The sequence below is a fragment of the Gavia stellata genome, chromosome 10, assembly GCF_030936135.1.
Source record: "Gavia stellata isolate bGavSte3 chromosome 10, bGavSte3.hap2, whole genome shotgun sequence".
NCBI classification, from domain to species: domain Eukaryota; kingdom Metazoa; phylum Chordata; class Aves; order Gaviiformes; family Gaviidae; genus Gavia; species Gavia stellata.
This window is the reverse complement of record NC_082603.1, coordinates 17460459-17483636: the sequence shown is the minus strand read 5'-3', so window position 1 is coordinate 17483636 and position 23178 is coordinate 17460459. Positions and strand designations below refer to the sequence as shown.

General features: G+C 42.3%; 3 protein-coding genes and 1 non-coding gene across 5 annotated transcripts in view; 2 read left to right on the top strand and 2 right to left on the bottom strand.

Annotated features, from left to right (window-relative positions):
• EVI5 (ecotropic viral integration site 5) overlaps positions 1-2621 on the bottom strand; it is an 85617-nt gene extending 82996 nt beyond the window's left edge. The window contains exon 1 of the mRNA XM_059822258.1: positions 2585-2621. The gene's annotated coding sequence lies outside the window, so the exon portion shown is untranslated. The remainder of the gene's footprint in view (positions 1-2584) is intronic.
• A 2919-nt stretch (positions 2622-5540) lies between these two features.
• Positions 5541-13205, top strand: RPL5 (ribosomal protein L5). Its single transcript, XM_059821729.1, has 8 exons — positions 5541-5621; positions 6530-6599; positions 6695-6810; positions 8311-8445; positions 9031-9233; positions 10180-10357; positions 12194-12282; positions 13040-13205. Exons 1-8 carry the CDS (start codon positions 5619-5621, stop codon positions 13137-13139), a joined length of 894 nt encoding a protein of 297 aa, XP_059677712.1. The 5' UTR covers positions 5541-5618; the 3' UTR covers positions 13140-13205.
• On the top strand, positions 9900-9996 carry LOC132317649 (small nucleolar RNA SNORD21). Its single transcript, XR_009484131.1, has one exon. It is a non-coding gene; the product is annotated as a small nucleolar RNA SNORD21 (small nucleolar RNA).
• Positions 13206-15953: 2748 nt separating the features above from the next.
• Positions 15954-19518, bottom strand: DIPK1A (divergent protein kinase domain 1A). Of its 2 annotated transcripts, XM_059822261.1 has the most exons (4): positions 19390-19518; positions 18995-19102; positions 18111-18287; positions 15954-16766 (listed from the first exon to the last, which is right to left on the bottom strand). In XM_059822261.1, the coding sequence occupies exons 1-4, from the start codon at positions 19507-19509 to the stop codon at positions 15954-15956; spliced, it is 1218 nt and encodes a 405-aa protein (XP_059678244.1). In that variant the 5' UTR covers positions 19510-19518. The 2 variants fall into 2 exon arrangements, with proteins under 2 accessions (XP_059678244.1, XP_059678245.1); XM_059822262.1 differs by lacking the exon at positions 18111-18287 and having other exon boundaries at positions 19390-19515.
• Positions 19519-23178: the final 3660 nt, after the last annotated feature.

Sequence of the window (23178 nt, the reverse complement as noted above, 5' to 3'; positions counted from 1 at the left end):
AGCAAAGCAAGACAAGGGCCCCTGCACTATTACTAACCCCCTACCCGTTTATTCCAATCACCGCTTGCTGGAGAAGGAGAGGACACACCTCAACTACAGACACTTAAGCAGAAAAGACTACAATGAAAGGAAGACAATATTCCCAATTTAAAGGAATCAAAAACTTACCAACAGATGATGTTGGTTGTTACAAATATGGAAGACACAAGGCTTTAATTCAGCACGCTAGCTACAAACTTAAGTAACATATATTCAAGAGCTGCTGAGAATGTATCTAACAACTCAAAATTACATACTCCTATAATACTTACTATTTGCTTGCTTGTTTGTTTTTTTAAAATTATAACTATTTTAATTGGGTCTTGGAAAAAAGTTGATTAAGAGTACGTAATCGAGGCAAGCATAGGTTGAGAAAACACCATTCATAAAGTCAGGATTTGTTTTCTTTATTGTTCGTCCTCTCAGACTACCAGGAAAGATTTTTCTTTTAAACTATGCATTTGACACTTAAAATGATACCTAAATATGAAATTCTATTATGTCTCTTCCTTAAGCATTAGAAATTTCTTTATTTTTTCTACAAGTTAAGAAAACAAACCAGGAAGAGTAAGAAAACGTAAACGTAATGTTAAGTATGTATACCCCAACTTAGCTGTTTTCCCCCTTCTAAATCGTGATATTGGAACCTTGAATTAGCAAGGTAAACAATTTTGTTTTCCAGAATTCACTGACAAAGGACTTATCTTCCAATTTTTACTACTTCTCCATTTATTATCAATCCTACCCAGAGAACAAACCAACAGTAACTGCTTAGGCACGTCACTTCCCCTGCCCCTTCTCTTCTTGTAAACTTGGAAAGGCTTTTCTCCTCTCTCTCCCTTTCCATGAACTCCCATTTCAACAATTCCACTCTCCAACCATCTCCTGCTTACTTGTTCAAAAGCAATCAAACAAGTCCACAGAAAGCTTGTGAAGAGCAATGAAAAAAAAAAAAAATCCAAGCCACCAAGCTGTAGCTCAGGAAGTCCCCAAGCCTCAGCCTGTGGGAGGCTGGGAAGAGATACGAGGAGGAAGTAGGGCTGTTCTGTTGAAGCCGCCTTCTCCAAACATCTGCTCCTCTCAGAGGTACTGTTGGGCTGGGCGGACATTCAGTGACAGTCACTACAGCAGTTCTCATCCCACTTTATCAAATTCAGGCAATGCTGATTCATAATACTGAGTGCTTTCCTCCTGATCATGCCCCTCTTTTTCACTGGCCGTCTATATTTCCTCTCCTAATCCTTACTTGAAAAAGAATTCGGATCCACATATTTCAAAATAAGCCTTAAATCTTTGTAAGTGTAAATATAGAGCTGTACAATCATGATCAAAGCAGAAACCACACATTGAAAGAAGGGAAGAGAAATAAAACAGGCACATTTATGCAAAACACATTTTAATACTGTGTATCAGAAAAAGAAACAAGATCCAGTTACCTTCTCCTTTAGACACGTGAAGTAAAGCGAATTAAAAAAACAGGAAAAAAAGTTTTGAATTTTTGACAAGTACTTGTGGAGAGAGGTAAAACATACTGAATACTGTCAGTTGTTCTCGGTATGAATCTGCCTCTTTTCCACATCTTTTCTATGTGATCATAAAAAAAAAAATTGTGCCAGGCTGACGTGAAACACTATGTTTTGATACAGTCAGTGTTAATGTTAGCTCATGCTGGAAATTCAAAATAGTACGCCAACTTCACATTTGGTATACGATTGCTCTAATTAGCAACACTGAAAATCAGCATGAATAACATGGAACTGCGAAAAATGACAGTAGGAATTAAAGCTGGAATACATAACAAGGAGCCAGAACATTAATATCGACTTTTTATCCTTATTATATAACCAAGTTCATGCAGATGTAGCAAGAGGTGCCAGTAAAGGAGAGCTCCGAAGCAGTATTTTAAATTTTTCTCTCTGTCAAGAATGAAAGACCCATAGGTTCCTGGTTTCACGTTACTTCCACACAACCAAGGAAGAAATCGCCCTCTGCAGACAGACGCGCCGAGGTTTCCCCCGGGCCGACGGCGAGAGCCCCCCCCGCCCCGCCATCCACGGCTAGCACCACAGGGCACTGGCACCACAGGGCACTGCCATCACGGAGCTGCCAACTGCCCACTCGCGTCCCCGCGGCGGCCCAGGCGCCGCCGCAGCAGCCTGAAGCACGGAGGGGCTGAGGCACGGCGGCCCTCAGCCCCCGAGCCGGCGGCAGGGCCGCGCACCGCGGCCTCCTGTCACCCCCCACCCCGCGGGTCGCCGAAGGGGAGCGGGCTTTCCCTGCCCGGCAGCGGCACGACGCCGCCCGCTTCCCCGCTCCACCGCCCACCGCGGCGGGAGGGCCCCGGGCCGCGGGCGCTGGGCGGGGGTGGCCGGCGATGCCCGCGGGGTGGCGACGCCCCGCCGCTGCCCTGCCCGGCCCGGCCCCGCCGCGGCCCGACGTGAGGGGACGGGACGGCGCGGCCGGGGTCGCCGAGCCCCGCCTAGGCCCGGCCGCGCACCGCCCCCGGCCCCTCAGCGACGGGGGCGCGGGCCCGGCGGCGCCTCACCTTGGAAGCGTTGTCCGCGGCAGGGAGGTGCGAGCATCGGCGTCCCCCGCAGCCCGCCGCCGGCCTCCGCGGAGCTTCCCCCTCCCCCCGGCGGCTCGCCGCGCTCCGCCGGCCCCGGCAGCCGGGCCACGTCCCTGCCCGCGCCGCGCGCAGGCGCACTCCGCGCGCCGCCGCGAGGGGCAGCCCCGCGCCCCCGCAGCGCCGGCTCGCGCGCGCCCCCCCCCCCCCCCCCGCCTCGGGGAGACCCGCGAGCGCGGGAGGGGGGAAGGGGCGGGCGGCGGCGCTGCCCCGCCGGGCTCCCCGCCGGTAACGGGCCCGGCCGGGCTTCGGTAGCCGGGGGCAGGGCCTGCCGGCGGGAAAGCCGCGGCCCGCCTGGTTGACGGGGCGTTCCGGGGTCGGTGCTGTTACCCGCCTGTCGGAAGGGCGGGCGGCAGGCGGCCCTTACAGCCCTGCCAGGTCCCCTGCCCGCTCCCTCCTCGCAGGTCCCCCGTTACGGCGTCACTACTCCAACGGCGAAAAGCCCCCCAGCCGTAAGCCAAGCCCCCGCCTCGCCGCAAGTCACAGCGCCGCTGCCCCCCCGCCGGTCCCCCGCACTCCCGCCCCTGCCCTCGCCCTTCACAGCGGCGGCAGCGCAGAGAAGCTGCCGCATGGCAAGGCGGAGATGCGCTGCGTCCGCCCCGTTAGGAGCGGGCTGTTAGGCGTAGACGGAGTGTCTGCCTAGGGATTTCCATTGTGGAAGTTGCATCTAATAACACGTTCTCTGGGAGCACTGAAGAGCCTCAGGCTGGATGGGCCCTTCCTTACAAGCATTTGTTAGGCACATTTCGGCCAGATGCCGATTAGGTTACGCAAACAGTTGAGAGACTGTCTGCCCGGAGCAGCTCCCCATCTAATAATGGGCCCATTTGCCATTGTGCTTCGACAATGAAGAACAGAGACTCCTAGACAAAACCATGCAGAAGTTTTCATTTCTGAGAATTCTAATAAAAGCTATTAAAAAAAAATCCAACACTGCCAGGACGCATACACTACTCTGTGTACTGCTTTATAGCCAAATATGCAAAGAATACACTCTTAAAAAACAAGTAAGCAGCAACAGCAGGAATAAGTTATAGACAGGCCTCCAGCATAACCATTTGCTTCATTCAGTAAGGCTATCAACTGTTGCAAATGACAGCAGAAAAAGTACAGTTGCTAAAAGTCACCACATCGGTCAGTCCCGTCACAGACAACAGCCTTGGGTCCCCCGCAGACAGGGCAAGGGTGAGGGTCCCTGCCTACAGGAGCAGTTTCGGCAGTCTGAGAGACTCCTTCCAGCTACGAGACACCGCTCTGAAAGACCTGCGTGATACCTTGCTCTCCAGAACATACCCAAGTAAAAACACCACATACAATACAACAGAAATGGAGAAATAGCATTAAGGAAAAAAAAAGCAAATATACTTTTTTCCTGTCAATATGTGTTACCAGTAAAAAGTATTTTATTAAAGCATTGAAAATCTTAGCTTTTTACCTCAGTAATTTCAGTGCCTCTACGAATAGCGGTAACCCTTTCAAGAAACATCGTTACTGAAGGCGGAGGAAGAGATTTGCCCTGAATTTGTAAGTGACTCAGGGGTGGGGCTAATAAGCTCAGCTGGAGCCTCCCTGGTTTGCAGGGCGACAACGAGCAAGAAAGCGTGTGGAAGTGTGATGGGATAGCGGGCTGATTTTTGTGATGGTGAACTATTTCAGGAGCAAAAAGTCTTCTTACAGAGAAGAACAAGAAATTTATTTTATTTTTTCTTGTTTAATAACAAGACTAATGGAGTCTTGCTATACCACTGACCTTGAGGTGTTCCTCGTCAAAGCAAGTAATTGCCCAGCAGTGGCAAGCAGACCCTCATTGGAGAGCATGCATTTATATGTGAGAAAGTAGCTAAGACAATGTGCTCCCCTAGAGTTACTTTATGTAAAAATTGAAAAGTATGTAGAATTGTGAAGTTTCTAAAATTCAGACTTAGATAGTTGAACAATTTCTGAAGCTATCAGGTACCTACCTGGTAGGAACCATGCTGGTACTTGCCTGACGTAGGAAACATTTATTATTTCTTTCATTCTCTTGTGGTTATTTATATCAAATTAATAAATTTTAAAAATATTGGTCTGTGTATAACAATTAGTGTGGTGGGGTTTTTTTTTGAGTAAAGTGAATGAGGATAACCAGAAAAACGCGTCAGGAACAAAGATGGTGGCTTTGTGCACTTTTCTCTGACAAAGCCAAGAAATCTGATGCCACTTGACCTGTTTGTCCCAGTATATTTATAAATATATATGCAAGTTTACAATCTTGCTTTATTTCATCAAGTATCAATTACCCCGAGCATCTATACTTGATTTTAGGAACAGCATTCGATTGGGTCTTGGTTGGCTTAATGTTTTAATTATTTACTGTTCAATCAGCTGTGAGAATTTTCCCTAGAAAATGAAGGGAATTAAAATCCTGTAACATTTCCACAGCTGGTGATGTGTAAGATCCAATCTATTGATCTGCCTGTTGTAAGAATCCCTTTGCTGTGATGTGCCCCTCGCTAGTAACTGCTCAGGCAGGCAGGCTCGCAAAGGACGACACGTTACGCGCGGGCAATAGCTGGCGGCAGCGTTTTTCTTCTCTAGAACTGTATTTCTCCGATCCGTTCAGAGAAATGATGCGCTGCCCGCACATCTGCAGGCGGGGAGCAGGAAGCCCATCGCGGTGTGACAACACCGACCCCACAGCGGCCGAGCCCGTGCCCCGCCGCGGCCCCGGGGGGGGCGGAGCGGGGTCCGCACCGGGCGGAGACGCCGCGGCAGCGTCGTGCGGGCGCTCCCCCAGGCCGGCAGGGGGCAGCACGGCGGGCGACGGGGACAGGCCGGTCGGCGGCGCCCCGCCTCGCCGGCCAGGCTAGGAGCTGCGGCTGCGCACTGGGCGCGGCCTTTTCCCCCCTGCTGCGGAGCGCAGTCGTTGTGCGGAGCGGGCCCCGGCCTAGGCCTAGACCGGACAGTACCTGGCACGATGGTCAGTACCGGCCCTCGCGGGACCCGTGCGGCGCGGGGGAGCTCTGCTCGCCGCCCTGCGCCCGCTGCGCGGCTCTACCCGCTCGGATGGAGCCCGATTGGCCCGGGCCCGGGGCCGGCAGCGGCGGCTGCAGCGTGGCAATGGCTGCCATTAGCGCCGGGGCCGCGCTGCGGGGTGGCTTGGGCTGGCTCGGTGGGGCCCCAGCGGGGCCTGGCACGGTCCGGCCCGGCCCCGCTACCGTCCGCGCTGCCGCCCTGGGTCGCGGCCTACCGGCCCGGTGCGGCGGCGGGCTGGGTCGGGCCCGGGCCGCAGGCGCGCGGCGGCGGGACCGGCGTGTGAGCCGGCGGCGGGGCCGGGTTTGACAGAGGCCCCCGTGCCCTGCTGCGGCTGGCGCCTGGCTCGAGGGTCGGGGAGTGCGGGTGTCTGACGGACCGCCCGCCTTCCTGCCGCGGGGTTGCGCGTCTGAAACGTGGGCAGGTGTTGGGGAGCGTCTGTCCCGCGGCGATGTCAGCACAGCGCGGGGGGCGGCAGGAGAAGCCGGCTCCGTGGCAGAACTCCCCAGAAAGATCTGGCGGGGGGGGAGGGACTGGAAATGACCACGGTTACTGCTTCGGTCCGTGCCGACAGACGTTCAGTTAACAAACACAATTTTTGGTGTTCTCCTGGAACTATATAAAGTTATGGGGAGAAGTGTGCATTAGTTGCTGTGGGAAGGACAGAAGTTCTGGGGTTTGGGTGGGGGGTTTTTTCGGTTTTATGATTTTCTTTTAATCTAAAAGTATAAGTAAATATGTTATTTTATTCCTGATTTCACCGCGGTTTTAATCGTAGCAGGTTTAATTTAGTTAGAATGGTCTTGGCTTACATGGTTTTATGTTAATAACGTCTAGTTGTACTTCTTATTCAAGGGGTTTGTGAAAGTTGTCAAGAATAAGGCGTACTTCAAGCGATACCAAGTGAAATTCAGGAGAAGGAGAGGTATTGTTAAATTCCCCAGACATATAATTAAGTGTCATTGATGAATATTCCTATTTTTTTCACGTGTTTTCCACACTGTAACTGTTGTTTTTCAGAGGGAAAAACTGACTACTATGCCCGCAAACGTTTGGTAATTCAAGATAAAAACAAGTACAACACTCCTAAATATAGGATGATTGTGCGCGTTACCAACAGAGACATCATTTGCCAGGTAAGGGCTGTGGTGCTCGCTACTTCCCTGAGTGAAATAAATGGAAAGGGGGATGGTTGAAGCAGCTGGGGTTTTTTGGGCTTCATCTGAGCAGTTTTTATATTGTAAAATAGTTTCTTAGAGGAGAACAATCTTTAACATTGACACAACTTCAGTAGTAAACCGTATTCATGATACAAAATAAGTTTTACTAGTGTCAGCATTCTTTAGCAAGGTTATTTGTAATATAAGATTGTACTGTTTTAATGATGCTGTGATAAATAGAAGATTTTAGGGAGAGGGAAGATTTCTGTATTTTTTTTCCTGCTGTCTTTAAAGTGCTTTGGAAAGAGGGCCTTTTTGCCTGATTCGAGGCAACAAAGTTGACTATGTGACCTGTCAACCTGCATTGACTATTGCACTGTTGCTGAAGGTGCTTTCTCTTTTGAGAGTTTTTTTTCTGTGATGTTATGTGGCTCGTGTGAAGCAAGGAGGCATTATGATGGCTTTCCCGTGAGATTGAAGGAGACTGGTAAATAAAAATAGTAGGTGTTTTTTCATGCTTACTAAGTATGCAGTTCTGTGTTGCATCATATGCAGTTCCTCACTCTGGTTCACTTTCTTGTTTCATTTTCAGAATGTTTTGGCTAATTTTGAAGTTAAAAACTTAGGCATGTTTGTTCTATCACAAATACATGTTGTTAAGCTCAAAAAAAAAAAAAAGCCAGAAATGTTTAACTGTCATTTCTTTCTTCATAGAATAATTTATCTGTTGAGAACAGTGGAGAGTGCTGTTTTTACATTCAAGTTCAGACAAAACTATATGACCTTGATGAGGTTATTTTATCTTTGAAACTCAAAATAAAAATTAGTGGCAGCAGGTGCTTACATCTGACTGATAGCACCTTTCCAGTATGTAGGAATCCTGCAAAAAGGGGGCAACTTTTGGATGTAGAAAGGAGGTGTGGGAGTCAGAAGGTTGTGTATGTGAAAGGAACAGTAGAAACTTAACTAGTAGTGCTGCTGTCTCACAGGAGACCCTTGAGATTATGAAAATCTCAAAGCCATGAATAAAATCATCCCGTAAGGTTAGCACCAATGCTATCACAAACTCTGTCTTGGATGCTTCTGCATTTTTCTGAGGTGCGTGTTATACTGTGTAACATGAGAACTACATGCAGAAAATGGGACAGAAACCATCCACATCTATAATGATTCTTTGAAAGGTTGCTTTTGTAGGCAGTTTCCTGGCCTCTTGATATATGTGGAGAGCTAAATAAAACTTGTTGCTGACATATACTTTCTCTGGCCTAATACAGATTTGAATTCTTTGTGTCTGTACTTGAGGAGTTAATTATGCCTTTAAAAAAAAAAAACACAACCCATGGAGCTTCCATGCGAAGGTTGGCAGTTTGCTGGACATTTCTATACAGAATTCCTATCGGCTTAAGTAGATGTCAAAGAATCAATAAATCTAGCCCAGAATTACTGTGAGAACACTAACAGTTGTTTTGTTGTCAGATTGCATATGCCAGAATCGAAGGCGACATGATTGTCTGTGCTGCTTATGCCCATGAGCTCCCAAAATATGGTGTGAAGGTTGGCCTGACCAATTATGCAGCAGCATACTGTACAGGTCTGCTGTTGGCACGCAGGGTAGGTATCTGTCAGATTGTCTGGAAGTTGCTGCTCTGTTTTTCTGATTTTCTTACAAAAGGGAAAGCCCACTTAAGTGTCCTGTTAGTATAGATACCTGACTCTGGGGGCTTCTCTAAATAGTAACTTTTGCTCTTTACCATATAGATTTGATGGCCTCTTGTGACTGCCACATCACAGTGAGAAGTATGACAGCATGCAGTTTCAACTCCAGTAGCCCACTTTTGAGTCTCAGCACTTAAGTTTGGTGGAGGGGGGGAGTCAGGATAAAAATGTAAGAAATGTACCTTTAAGAGTTTGAAAACATGTAAACAGCATCCATCCGTTTTCCATACAAGCTCATGAGTAAGTCTTAAGTTCACTGGTGTACCTGTTGGAAGAAAAGGTTGAAACTTAACAGACATGCTTACTGTGGCGGTTGTTAAAAACTTTGTTACTAGTATGGGGTGCATAATTTTTGTCAAGAAATTTGCTAAAAACATGAAGATTCTAATGTAAATTTGTGGTTTAAGGTGGTGGTGATTCTTCCTTTTGTCAATAAACAGAAAGAATTTCAGAAGTGCCTTTTTTTTTCCCCCCCCACAGCTTCTGAATAAATTTGGTCTTGATAAGATCTATGAAGGCCAAGTTGAAGTGACTGGTGATGAATACAATGTGGAAAGCGTGGATGGAAAGCCTGGTGCTTTCACATGCTACCTGGATGCAGGTCTTGCCAGAACTACCACTGGAAACAAAGTCTTTGGTGCTCTGAAGGGTGCAGTGGATGGTGGTCTGTCTATCCCTCATAGGTAATCTAGTCTGTTGTTGGGAAGAATTCCTTTAGAATTAACCTGAGATGCTTCTGTATGTGAGAGTCTGCTTACACTGTCACTTTATGTTGAAATAATTTTGTTATGACCTGGTAATGATTATGTAGCCTAGGTTCTGGGGTGGGGGGTTTTCTTGGTTGGTTCGTTGGTAGTATTTTGCAATTCTGTAGTGCTGCTGGGAATCTTGCAACTATAAGGAGATACTAAATTTTTAGAAACTATGGCGCCATCTTGTTGCTTTTACTTATAATCAATTGAATGCACTTCAGTAAATATCCTTTAGTATTCTGTTGTTTTAAGTCTTTAGCAAGTTGTGTTTATGTATTAATTTCACTGTGAAAAGTTGTACATACCAGGTACAAAACCATTGACATTTGCTACAGTTGTCAATACAATAGCAGGTCTGAGCAGTCCACCTGCACTTGAAATTTCCACGTGGAAGTTTTGGCAGTTTCTGTCATGGGCTATGAATGACTGAATCAAGATTTTTGGCAGTGTTATCTAACACTGATACTACAGTTGACTGCTCCTTTCTGCTAGCAGCAGTGGGGAAAAAAAATCTTGATATCTGTTGTGTATTTTCTTACCCTCTCCCATGCTGTCCTATTGATTCTTGACTAGTTGTCCAGTTTTTCTGACTTGGCTGCTACATGATGATACTCCCAATAACTGAACACTCTGTAGTTGGTCCATGGTGTGTATATGATGTACTGCACTGTTTCAAGACGGGACTGATGGCAGCTGAGATGAACTTAAAACTTCTATTTCTTAATTTTCTGTAACTCTCCATTTTTAATTAGAGGCTCCTATCCCTCAGTTATCTGTAGGAGAATCCGATGTATCAGTCATTTCTTTGTGGAACCTAGCCTCTGAATTAGAGGATTTGGCAATATGTCTTAATCTGACTGTAACTGCTGTTTCACAGTACCAAACGTTTCCCTGGTTATGACTCGGAAAGTAAAGAATTCAATGCAGAGGTTCACCGCAAGCATATCATGGGCCAAAATGTTGCAGATTATATGCGTTACCTGATGGAGGAGGATGAAGATGCTTACAAAAAACAGTTCTCCCAATACATAAAGAACAACATAACACCTGATGGGGTAAGATTTATCTGGCTGGCTCTTGTGCATTAATAGAGATGCTGGTAAGTCTTTTGTAGGGCCTTCTCTAGTAATGCAAATAAATTTGATGTGTAAAATAATGTGATTGATCTTGTATGTTATCTATGTAAAGAAAATATTTTTTCCTTCATTAAGGGCTCTGTAGTATATTGTAGATATTTTCAAAGTGTGATCTTTTTTCCTGCTGTGAAGCATAACATTCTGCCTGTAACTCTAAGCTTACAGGACTGCATTGTAAGCTAGACTTTTTTTTTTTTCTGATACGGAATTTAAGTTTCTGTACATGCTACTCACTCATTTATAATCCTGCACCACAGCCTGTCATTTCTGCAGCTGTGGTGGTTGCAACTGTGAAGATGTGCTCTGGGTCAGATCTGGTTTATGATTTGTGTGACCCTACAGGTAGCTCTACGTCCCAGTGAATATAGAATAGCCCAAGCTAGCTCTATTGTAGAAGCTAGCATCTCATGAAACTACGGAGAATGTAAGAGAACTTATTTTAGTACTACTTTAAACTTTATAGAGTATTTTGTACAGAACGCTAGAAGGTATGTAAGATTACCAAGGTGCTTCTTTCACTTCTTTCAAGTGTTAAACTCCTTTCAGATGGCTTGTCTTGCTGCTTGTAATGTTCTTGCTTGGTTTCCCTAATTAGTGGTCCTGAAACTTGAAACAAACATTCTCATGTCCCCTTTTTAAGCTTTGGAAAACTTAACTTCATTGTTTTTCCCTTTATTGCTATGGAATTTGGTTTTTTTTATAAACTTAACTGATTGCTAATTTTTTGTAACTTAGTCTTTACTAAAAAATAAGTAACATTATGTTGTAAATGCCAACTTCATCTACTTTGCTAAACCAACAGTATTTATAGCTTGTATTGCAGTGAAGTGGGTCCAGGACTTCCATCAATAGCTAGACAGTTATTCCTTGTACATCTAGAAAGTTTTCACAGCTGGGGTCTAGTGGTCTTAATTAACCACCAGCAAAGTTGTTCTTAAAATTGGTGCCATTATGGAACCATAGTTGTGTTTGGGACAGAACAGCAGACAGATGGGGATCCTCTGGTACCTTTTGCTATCGATCTATGTAACTGTCCAGATCACTTCCATTTTCTTGTCTTACGTGTCAGAAATTGCTGTTTGGGTGTAGGGTCTGGTAATGTATTTGTTATTGCATCCTTGGTCATAGCTCTTGCAAGACTTGTTAATCTGTAGCTGCTTTCACAACTTCTGCTCTTTCCCTCTTAGTATGCAGCTTTGTAATGTGTACTACAGTAGGGTCTGAAAAGCGGTAAGATTCCATGTCTGATGACAGAGTTTGTGTGGAGTAATTTTGGTTTAATAAGTAAACATGAAGTATTTTAATCTAGGCAGAAGTAGAATAACTTTCTAGACTGCCTTTTAATTTAAATGTAGGGAAGCTGTGGCACTGCAGGTAGGCTTCAGAGGAAAAAGTACTTCAACTGCAAGATGCTAGCCTGTATTTGAGACTTGTAAGTAGTCTGTAGTTACTCTGTGGCCTTGGTTCCCTAATTGTAAAATAAGGATAAAATTACTTTCTCTGTTTTGTGTCTAAGTTGTGGATTTGGATATTTAAATTGTATTACAGTGATAGTAGGAATTTCAGTGTGCTGTGGCAGTGATCTTCTGTATGAAGAAAGTGTTTTAAAGGCAACCACACAACATTACAAGCTGTATTGTGATGAAACCTGTTTCTAGTGCACGCTTGGGTGAGGGTTTCTTGGATTTTTTATATGATCCTACAACTGTACCAGTATGGAGAATTTAACAATTTTGGGTTTAATTTTTTTTTAAGATGGAAGAAATGTATAAAAAAGCCCATGCTGCTATACGGGATAATCCAGTTCATGAAAAGAAACCCAAGAGAGAAGTCAAGAAAAAGAGGTAAAACTCTTACCTTCTTTAATGTGAATGTGACTTCTCTGTTGAAGATACTTTATTTATGTTAAAAAAAGTAATGTGATTCACATTGCACTCGTGTTTTAAGACAAGATACAAGCATTTCTATATAACTTTGTCAGGAGTTAACATTAGCAGTAGGAATCTAAAATTCAAGAGCTCTCAACAACATTAAAAAAAAATAAAAATGGAACATGCTTGTGGCCTGAATAGCTGGAACTCTTTAAGCATGTATCTTCAGGTCTTAGTGTTTTCAGTGGGAAAGCTGCTTCTCTTCAGGAGTGGGCATGCTGACTAATTTGTCAGTACTAAACTTACTTTGATTTTTCAGGGGTCTAGGAGAAAAGAAAGCATTGAGCTTGATGCTATCTATACTCTAGTCACAGAAGAGTACTGAGCTTACCTCTTCAAGAATTAAACTGCTGCAGTCTAACCCAGCCTTTTTGTGGTGTCCTAACTACAGCCTTAAATCATTATAAGAAAATAAGGTGTGTTACAGAAGCGGGAATATCATAGAATGGCTTCGGTTGGAAGGGACCGTAAAGATCATCTAGTTCTAAACCCCCTGCCATGGGTAGGAACACCTTCCACTAGACCAGGTTGCTCAAAGCCCTGTCCAACCTAGCCTTGACATGTTCTAGCATAGCACTTTTAATCACAGTTCTGGTGCACTGCAGCTTTCTTGACCACCTTTTTGCTTATTTCTGCCTTGGATATATCATACACTGTGCTTACATTGCAGATGGAACTGTCCCAAGATGTCCCTCGCCCAGAAGAAAGATCGTGTTGCTCAGAAGAAGGCTAGCTTTCTCAGGGCCCAGGAGCGTGCAGCTGATAGTTAAGACAACTTCCACAATTTTCTATGAAGCTTTGGAAAAAGTGGCAATAAATTTATTGAGTAAGCAACTGTGTAAGACTGGCTTATTAATATATCTTACAAAGATGTGGAATATTTTCGTATGATCCAGATACTCTGTAGCCTTAAGGTGTTTTTTTTTCCCCTTCAAAGTACTGTATGAATTGAACTCCTTCACAGAGGAGAAGAGAGGTGATAGACTTCAACATCAAGGCTGCTCTATTAGCATTATTCCTCTAAGAAGGGGAAATAAATTTGATTAAATTTTGGTGTGACCAGTATCAAAGACTAGATGTAAGAACTTCCTGCTTCTAACTACAAAAAGATTTGAATTTTTTTAAAAAGGCTTTACATGTCTTTCACCATTTTTCTTTCAGCATACTTAAATGTTATTGAGGGAATCTGTATGTAGCTTCAGAAAGAAGCAGGAGTAGTCACTGTACATTCTAAAACCAAGGCAGCCGTAGGCTTCCAGGAACACAAATAACACCACCACTTTCCCTACTGTGAATTAAGTGTGGCTGATACAGGAATGCATGTCGAATTGAAGCTTTCCCTGGTAACTGAAGTAAGGACTTCTGTACATTCAGCTCCAAGCTCTGGCTGCTACTGAAACAGGTACTGTCTTAAGCTAAATACTTCACTATATTTAGCGATTAGACAAAAGAATTTGCTTTGAAGTTGCATATATGTGCTTAGTTAGAGGCCTGAACTTGCCCTTATCCCTTATTTTCTCCTGTATCTCAGTTGCATGGGCTCTTTTTATTTCTTTCCCATTAGACTTGCTGAAGTTGCAGTTAAAACAGGAGTCAAGTAGGTTACATGGAAGAATGTTTGTTGAAAAAGAAAAGGAGATCTGTGATTTATTGTAACTAAAAGTGGGGTTTTTTTCCCCAATGAAAGTTCCAACTCAATGCAACGGCAACAAAAAGGGATGTTCCGTACAACAAACTGCACCATTAAACATGTTTTCCAGTTGTTCAAAATACCCAACATCATTTTAGATTCAATAATCTCCGCCCAAAACCTAGTAGCAATTGCAGCCGTGTTTTTTCCCCACTTTACATTTGAGTGCGTTGCTAGCTACAAATACTTACTAGCTGATGGTTGGAGGACATTATCAAGTTAGAGACAATTATTAGCACAGTAATTCTTAAACTAAAAAGCTGATGTTTACAAAACAGTACACTGTTAACCCAAGCTGCATACTATTACATATGGTATGGAGGAAACTTCATGTTCATCCTGTAGTTTGGTTTAATTGTTCAAGGAATGCATTTAATACAGGATACCTAAAGCAATTAACAGCCTTTCAACTATTTAAATAAAGCTTGTCCTTCTTACCTATGCTGAAAATTAATTAAGGGGCCAGGATTTAGAAGTGTATGGATGGCTACCATTAAAATCATCAAGGATTGAACTACTTCATACCTAAGCATTTATAAATTAAACATTAACAGATAAGTATTGAGCACAGTATTAAGGTGTTTTATGGACATCCAGTTCTGCATAATTGTGAATGTAGATGTAAATTGGAGAAACAAGAGGGATGCAGACTGAAGGTGGTACAGTGGTCATGTCATGTGGAATGCCAGGATCAGAGGGTGTTTGTTTACTCATGACTTGAGACTTATCAGTGACTCAGATGCTACTAGAAAAAAACCCAACCCCCTACAGTTCACTTATGTTCTACCTCATTCCTAGCTGTTAGCTATCTCATAGGCTCCCATTTAAGCAATATTCCATGATCCTGAACAGTCTAGCTCTGGCTTACATAAACCCTTTTGGAACTATTGCAGGAAGTAAGTACAAGTCTGTAGCTAAATTTGGAGGGACAGTAAAGGGTCAAGACTTTATCCACAACTTGTTTCACATGTCATACAGCAGATTCCTACATAATGCAAGCTTCCTTTAACTGTTAGGACATCTCTGCTATGGGATAAGTTCTCATAGCTTAGTCCAGAAACTCCTCACTTTTCAATATTTGCTACAGCTGAATTTGGGTTAAAGGTTTCAACTGAAGTACAATAATCTACAGTTTTTGAAACAGATGTTGATATTGCTACTAGACTATATACATAATTTTAAGAAGTAACATATTCTAAAATTCTTGGCTCCCAACATGGTTCACTGTATAAGGACTTAAAGTGTTGAACTACTTAAACATTCAAGATGTAAGCATGAGGTAACAAGGTGTAAACAGAATCTGATTTAAGTCTCATATTACAACCTGTCAGTTCTAGAATAAAATTCTAATTTTCCACAGTTTAAAAATTATTTATGTGCAAATTCTGCCATGCCAAGGTATTAGTAAACTTCAATCTCAATCTCACAGTTAAGTTTCTTCACAACAGCAGCTTGGACTCCGACACATTATTTGCAGTAGTGGCGGTTCTTCATAGAACTACTTAGGCTAAGAATCTTTTGTGGGTATTTCACAAGTGAGCAATGATTTTCACAGAATTGTAAGATGTTCCATCAGTTGATGTGGTGGCACAGTGAATACTTTCATCCTGTTCAAGATGTGACAAAGTGCACAGAACAGTCAAGCATGCAGGGTTTTTATTTCCATAACACAGCACTGGAACACCAGAAGTGATTCTGGCCTCTGCCTGATCATTCAGTGGTATATTCATTCTTTGAGAAGCCCTGTCATAAGGTACTGACTGAAGGGCAGGAGTTAAAGAGCCATTCATGAAATTTGAGCAAAGAAACATCTTTAAAAACAGATTGTTCTTATCAAACGTGGTAGGCCAGCTCTAGTGGCAGGCATCAATATTATCTTCTGCTGGTGGAGAAGCTAAGAATCATTTGTATGGGAAATTTTCTTCCACAGTAAAGTTTTTAAGTTATTGAGTATTAAAGAATGCTCCATTTCCATTTGATTTGCTGTGACTTTAAGGGCAATACACAAGTACAGTTGTTTTTCTAGTTCTTCATGGATATCGGAAGGAGCACCACGAAGCAGGTAGTCTTTAAGTAGCTGACAGGCTTTTGCCAAGTTTGGCTGAATTACTTCTGTGGTACATCTCATTTTGCTTTGGTCACATAGAGTTCTACAGTCTGTACCATAAATACAGTCCAAATCTGAGTCACACTGACGATCTTTAATTATTTCCTTCAAATTCATTTCTGGCACAATTTTTCTCATGTCCATCATTTTCAAATCATATTTATCATTATAACCCAAGTTTTTGGCACTTGTATCACACATAAGAAAGTTTCCATAAGGTCCATGGAAAATATCTTCCACAAATTCTAAAAGCCCTATAGCTATTTTTGCCTTTCTTGGCCATGACGGAGTAAACCATTGGTCCATGCTTCTTCTGAAGCCAGAGGGAACGAAAAGTTCTATAATCCATGGAAGGCTGATTCCATAGAGAGAGGTATATTCAACTCTTTCGGTCACATAGAGATCCCCACAAAAACCCATCAACTTGGGAGTATGTTCTTTATCTTGCAAGATCACCATTAACAGAAACTCATCTAGCTGCAGAAGTGCCCATGCAGATTTCGCCTCTGGCAAAGAAACTCTACCATCTTTGTTTCCATCAGCAAAAGATAGGATGAGATTAACCAGTTCTGAAAGATTTCCTTGTTCACCCAATTTTGCCTAAAAGCAACAAATGAAAAAGATTAAGTATGATTTCATTAACTAACACCAATCCACCTGTCATTCTACCTCCTGTTATTCTCCTTCTATGGATAGCATGGTAGAGTATGTTACATTCTAGTTTTCATTGGCTATAGATGTTACAGGACTTGCTACCAGATGCCTGAAGAGCTTCCTTTTTGTTCTGTTTTCAAAGGCACCAAGTATATGATCTTCTGAAAGTACTAGTGTTCTTTGCATTTCAAAATGCAAACATTAAAATTCAAACATTGTTCTTGGTCAGGTCAGTCTTTAGAAATATCGTATCAAGTAGCTTGTTAAATATTCTCTTAGAAAAACTATGTAGAATTCAAATGTTTAGATCAGGTTTAGTTTTCAGCTGATTAAACCTTACAGGTGTAGAGAAATTACAGTATCAGCTGCATTTTGGCCAACTGTAAAAAGTATCAAGACACTGGGTACAGATCCCATACGATAAGTGTACTGGCATACTTAATTTTGTTATTTGATACAACCACCTCCGTTGTATCAATACAAAGAAAGAAGCCATTGCTGGAATCAGAACTGTTGCATTTTCAACTACCACCAAAGCACATAGAAAGTCAGATAAACTTTTCCCAAATTCTCCTAAAAACTATTCTGAAACAGCTGCTGCTCACCCATTCTTAGAGACAAAGCTGCTGTAATACATGACAACTGTCATCAGTTTTACATAATGATATGTGTGTGCATGTGTACACATATGCTCACGCAGCTAGAACAGCATTATTTCCATCACTGGAAACATATGAGCTATGACAGTAGCAAGAGAATTTTAAGAAAGAAAACATAAAATCAGTATTGACACAGCATCAAAGTGATGATTCTATATTATGAAAATTCTGGGGTAGCATTAAAACAACAGAAATAAGTATCTCATCAATATAACACAGAAAGAACTGGGAGAAGTATGGCTAATCATTCTGGTTAGAGAGATTCCTGCTGCTCAGTTAACTTAATAACTCTTCCCAAGCATGAACAGTTTCCAAATTGTGCTTCAGTCTTTGTACCTGGTTACAGTAACCCCAAAAGCAGCAGAAAATAGATTTTTTTACCATATTTTCTATACAAGTGAAAGCTGTAGATATGCAAGATGTGTACCAGCTTCCATCTGTTAAAAAGTAAGGAAAAAAGCCGATAATTAGTTACTTCAAACTTCGAGATAAGCACCTCTGGGAGAAACTATTTTTGTGCTGATTATTTTTCTAACATGCACTTGAACCAGGCTCATGCAATAAGGCATTCTTTCCACCTGCAGGAAAATAAGCCTTGCTGTCAAAATAGAATAAATAAGCATGTACTTACTTTAAAAAGACCATATACCATTTCTTTGAATTTCTCAACAGTGGTTCCTCTTGTTGGTTTATCAAATAGGACTATTTCCTTCCTTGGTTCTGGGTCAGTACCAAAATCAAGTTGAGCATCTTCTTCCATCTGGCATTTTATAACACCTTGCAGATTTCCCCAGATTCCTAAATACATCTTTGCAGGAAAAGAGGGAAAAAGGTAAAAAACACTGTATAAGTCCATCATCTAAAGACCACCTGTACTCCAACCACTGCTTCAAGAGTCAAGTAGCAATGCAGATTAGAAAACTGAGTCCTGTGTACAGACAATGCACAGAGCACATTCAAACAATGGCAATTTCAAATACAATACACTACTGCAGGTACTTAGGAGACACTACCCTGTCAAAATACGAAGACAGCTTGATAAACAGTATATTGGCATTACTACAATCTCTGCATAGGTTGTTAAGAGGCTGCTGCTTCTATTTGGTAAGCAGGATAGCAGGGAAGTAGTATGTTGTACAAAAGTGTAGGTATTCTGTCAAAACGTGGAAGGATCTGGTATATTATATGTGTGTTTATAAAATATATGTACTATAAAATAATAATAAACTCCTCTACATTTAGGAATAACATATTATATACAGGTATATTATATCTAGGTATGCATTGTATATAATATATTATTAATAATATATAGTATACCTATATATTCTATATATATAGGTATATTATATACATATATATGTACAAACATGCTCTGCATGTCACAGCAAATGGAGTTAGAAATAATCTGTATAAAACAGATAAAGCTTTCTGACACTAAGGTCTACTTGATGTTCCACAGAATGACATTTCAGTGGTAAATAATAAAACTAGGTTGGATGAGTAAAGTCTTACCTGGTTATTGGGCTTAGTTGACAAACATTTTCCAAAATACAATGTTTCTTTAGCACAAAGACTACTACATGCTGACCCATCAATAACTCCAGTCTTGTATTTATCACACTGAAACAGAGAGAAAAATATTTAACAAACTGCCCAAGAAAGGAGGCAACAACTGTATCTCTCCCAACACCTGACTCCAGAAAGAAAAATTTAAGAAAACAATTTTAACAACCCTGTATCAAAACAATGTTAAGAAACATAACTGGTTTTATCCATAATTTAAGATGTAATCTTACTTCAACGTGATGGAATATCAGAATTTGATTAATTTACATGTGGCACTGACTGAATTGGCTGTGGAATTAGTCAGGACAAACACTTAAGAAAGCTATACTAAACATACTTACTATTATTTTCCTACAGTCATGTCCTCTGCATAGTTCTGTGTAGGTGGAGTACTGAACATACATAACCCAGCTGCCAATAAATACTACTAACCAAGAAATGAAGAGATACTTCATCCGCATATATGAGAAACGCACCTAGAGGACACAAAGAGAAAAATATTCTTTGTAATTCATTCAGCAGCAGTCAGAATGATAGAAACAAACATGATCTACTATTTCATCTTTAAGAATTTGACTTCCACAGTGATAAAATAAGCAGACTTCATCACATGGAACATTTGCTTCCTTCAGTGAACAAAACTGACAGGGGAGGTCAGTTTGACTTATGTAGGTAAAAGGAAAATTAAGATATAAATAAAATAAAATGTGACAGACCCTCAATAGGGCAAGCCAGGCTGCAAGACCCAATTTGATCAAAATCATAAACTGTCAGAGCTCAACTACTTGCATTTTTCTCTAAAATCAGTTAGTTATGTTCCACTCCTGGTAAACCAAATCTTACAGACCAGCAATCTGGTCAAAAAATAATCTGTGTTCATGTTTAAATATGCAAGACAGATATATGATGAGCAGGGTGGGTATCAGGGACAGGTTCCATGTGCTGAAGTCTCCCGCTCCTTCCTTGAAATGACACCATTTAATTATGCAAATAAAATTCCTCTGTACTAGCCTCACCTTCAGTGGTCTTTCCCACAACTGTATGCAAGACCTTCCTGCTGTTTCTGTGGCCTCACATTTACATTTTTCATTAAAGACAGAGGAAAAAAGTATTTATATAATCAAGAATTGAGGGAGAGCTAAGTCCCTTGTAAGGCAAGAGGCACGTTTTGATCTTTTTCTTCTCCTCCTCTGAGTTGGGTATGCTAACAGTTTGATTTTTGTACTCACATCAGGATTAGAAAAGAATTAGAAAGTCAGGATCAGCTTTAGCAACAGGATATAAGGGAAGTGCATGACAGCAGCTGTATTGGGTCAGTATGAGATCCATTTCTACTAGTATCCTGATCTTCAGCAATAGCTGTAAACAGATGCCACCAAAGAGTGAAAACATACTAAACAAGACCGGCCCCAGTACCGAGCCCTGGGGACCACCATGTTTAATGTTACTAAGGAAAATAATCTTCCACAAATATAGGAAGACCTTAAAAAAATACGTTTCCCTTTCTAAATATGTAGTTTATTTATTTTTAAGGGAAGTAAGATCAAAGAAGCAGTTCTAGTCAGTTCAATGGTAGCTTGATTTAACACCTATCACAACAACTGACTTTTTCAGACCTTAACAAAAGAAGTATAATCTCTAGGTACAGGAGTCCTACTCTCAACCTAGAGCAGTTCCAACTCTTCCACCATAACTCATCTCGTGATTCAGGGTATACTTTCACACAGGCACTCACTCCTTCCAAAGACTAAAGAGGAAGTGTATCTTTAGTTCTGTAACGAACAACAACTCTCTAAGAGAAGCAGGAATGCAAGAAACAACATAGAAAAGCTGCCAGGAAAGATGATGCTATATGCAGCCCTTTAATTTTGTATCCTATTATCATTCTGTTTTATAGCATAACAATTTTTAAAAATAAATGGGTAATTGTGAATCAAGGGGAAGGTGCACGCAAGGTGTTTTAACACTTTCAAATGTAGAAAAGCAGTCCCAAATTCTGTGTGACTCATTCTATGAGAAAGCCTGAGAGCCTTTTGCCTGCATGTTGAGAGATGTGGGTAGACACCAATGACCCTAAGATACAATGCTGCCAAAGTCAAAGGCCTCAGTCCAAGGAAATCTTAATCCCCGTCCCCTCACCCCCTCCCCAACAAAACCACCAAAAAAGCCCAATCTGAATAATGCAAGAAGTTAAACTAACAAGTTACACAGAAAAACAGGAGCATGCTGGTATGGCCTTTAAACAGTTCTAGCACAAATATTTCTCATGATGCTTTATGTCCCTTCAAAACACATGGTACCATGAAATCTCACAGCAAAATAGGGTTTATGATTCCAAGATGCTAATAAATACATATCCACAATCTCTGCAAGAATGTAAATTTAGATACAAAATGGGTGAACACTTCTCCTGAGGACAAGCAGAAGCAGATCAACCCACCCAAGGCCTCACAGGTAATGACTCATACCAAAATCTAGATCTCAAAAGTCACAGTCCACTGCTCCAACCATGATTTCGTATTTCTCTCCTTCTACAGTAGAACAAAAATGTTTTAATGTTGTCTTTATGCGATCTACTGAAGCTTGTTCAAATCTGCACATTCTTCACCTTACTCCGCACAAGAATTCAAAGCTTCAGTAAAAAATTAGGAGCATCACTAAAGTTCATTTGGGAACAACCTTAAGCTTCAGACATCTTACTGAAATAAATGAGAGTTGTAATATGGATGTTTTCTTTCCACAGAATCATACACACACACTTGTCCACTTCATAATCTCAAAACTTTATTCCTTACTTCAAGACCAGTTCCTCTGCCTTTGAGTAAATACTGTAGTTACACCCCAGCATCTGGAGATTTAAGAAGGTGATTTCTATTTTCTTTAACATACTAAGCTAACATTTTCTGTGTTTCAGCTAAAATATCACAAGATGATCTGGTCATACAGCCACAGGAACTTCACTGACAGGTGCACTCTTTGCTGGGTAAAAAACTGGCTGGACAGCCGAGCCCAGAGAGTCGTGGTGAATGGAGTGAAATCCAGTTGGTGGCCGGTCACAAGTGGAGTCCCCCAGGGCTCAGTTTTGGGGCTGGTCTTGTTTAATATATTTATTGATGATCTGGATGAGGGGATTGAGTGCTCCCTCAGCAAGTTTGCAGATGACACCAAACTGGGCGGGAATGTTGATCTGCTTGAGGGTAGGAAGGCTCTGCAGAGGGATCTGGACAGGCTGGATCGATGGGCTGAGGTCAATTGTATGAGGTTCAACAAGGCCAAGTGCCAGGTCCTACGCTTAGGTCACAACAACCCCATGCAACGCTACAGGCTTGGGGAAGAGTGGCTGGAAAGCTGCCCTGCAGAAAAGGACCTGGGGGTGTTGATTGACAGCCAGCTGAATATGAGCCAGCAGTGTGCCCAGGTGGCCAAGAAGGCCAACAGCACCCTGGCCTGTATCAGAAATAGTGTGGCCAGCAGAAGTAGGGAGGTGATCGTGCCCCTGTATTCAGCGCTGGTGAGGCCGCACCTCGAATGCTGTGTTCAGTTTTGGGCCCCTCACTACAAGAAGGACATTGAGGTGCTGGAGCGTGTCCAGAGAAGGGCGACGAAGCTGGTGAGGGGTCTGGAGCACAAGTCTTATGAGGAACAGCTGAGGTAACTGGGGTTGTTTAGCCTGGAGAAGAGGAGGCTGAGGGGAGACCACATCGCTCTCTACAATTACCTGAAAGGGGATTGCAGAGAGGTGGCTGTTGGTCTCTTCTCCCAAGTAACTAGTGACAGGACAAGAGGAAATGGCCTCAAGTTGCGGCAGGGGAGGTTTAGACTGGATATTAGGAAGAATTTCTTTACTGAGAGAGTGGTGAGACACTGGAATAAGCTGCCCAGGGAAGTGGTGGAGTCACCATCCCTGGAGGTGTTCAGGGAATGTGTGGACAAGGCATTGTGGGACATGGTTTAGTAGGCATGGTGGTGTTAGTTGATGGTTGGACTTGGTCTTAAAGGTTTTTTCCAACCTTAATGATTCTGTGAAGTAAAGAGTTATAGTCAAAAACTCGTTAGTGTCATATTCTAAGTTTTTCTGCTTTTGAAAATTGGAACTGAAACAGAACAATCACATCTTTGGACTTGCTTAG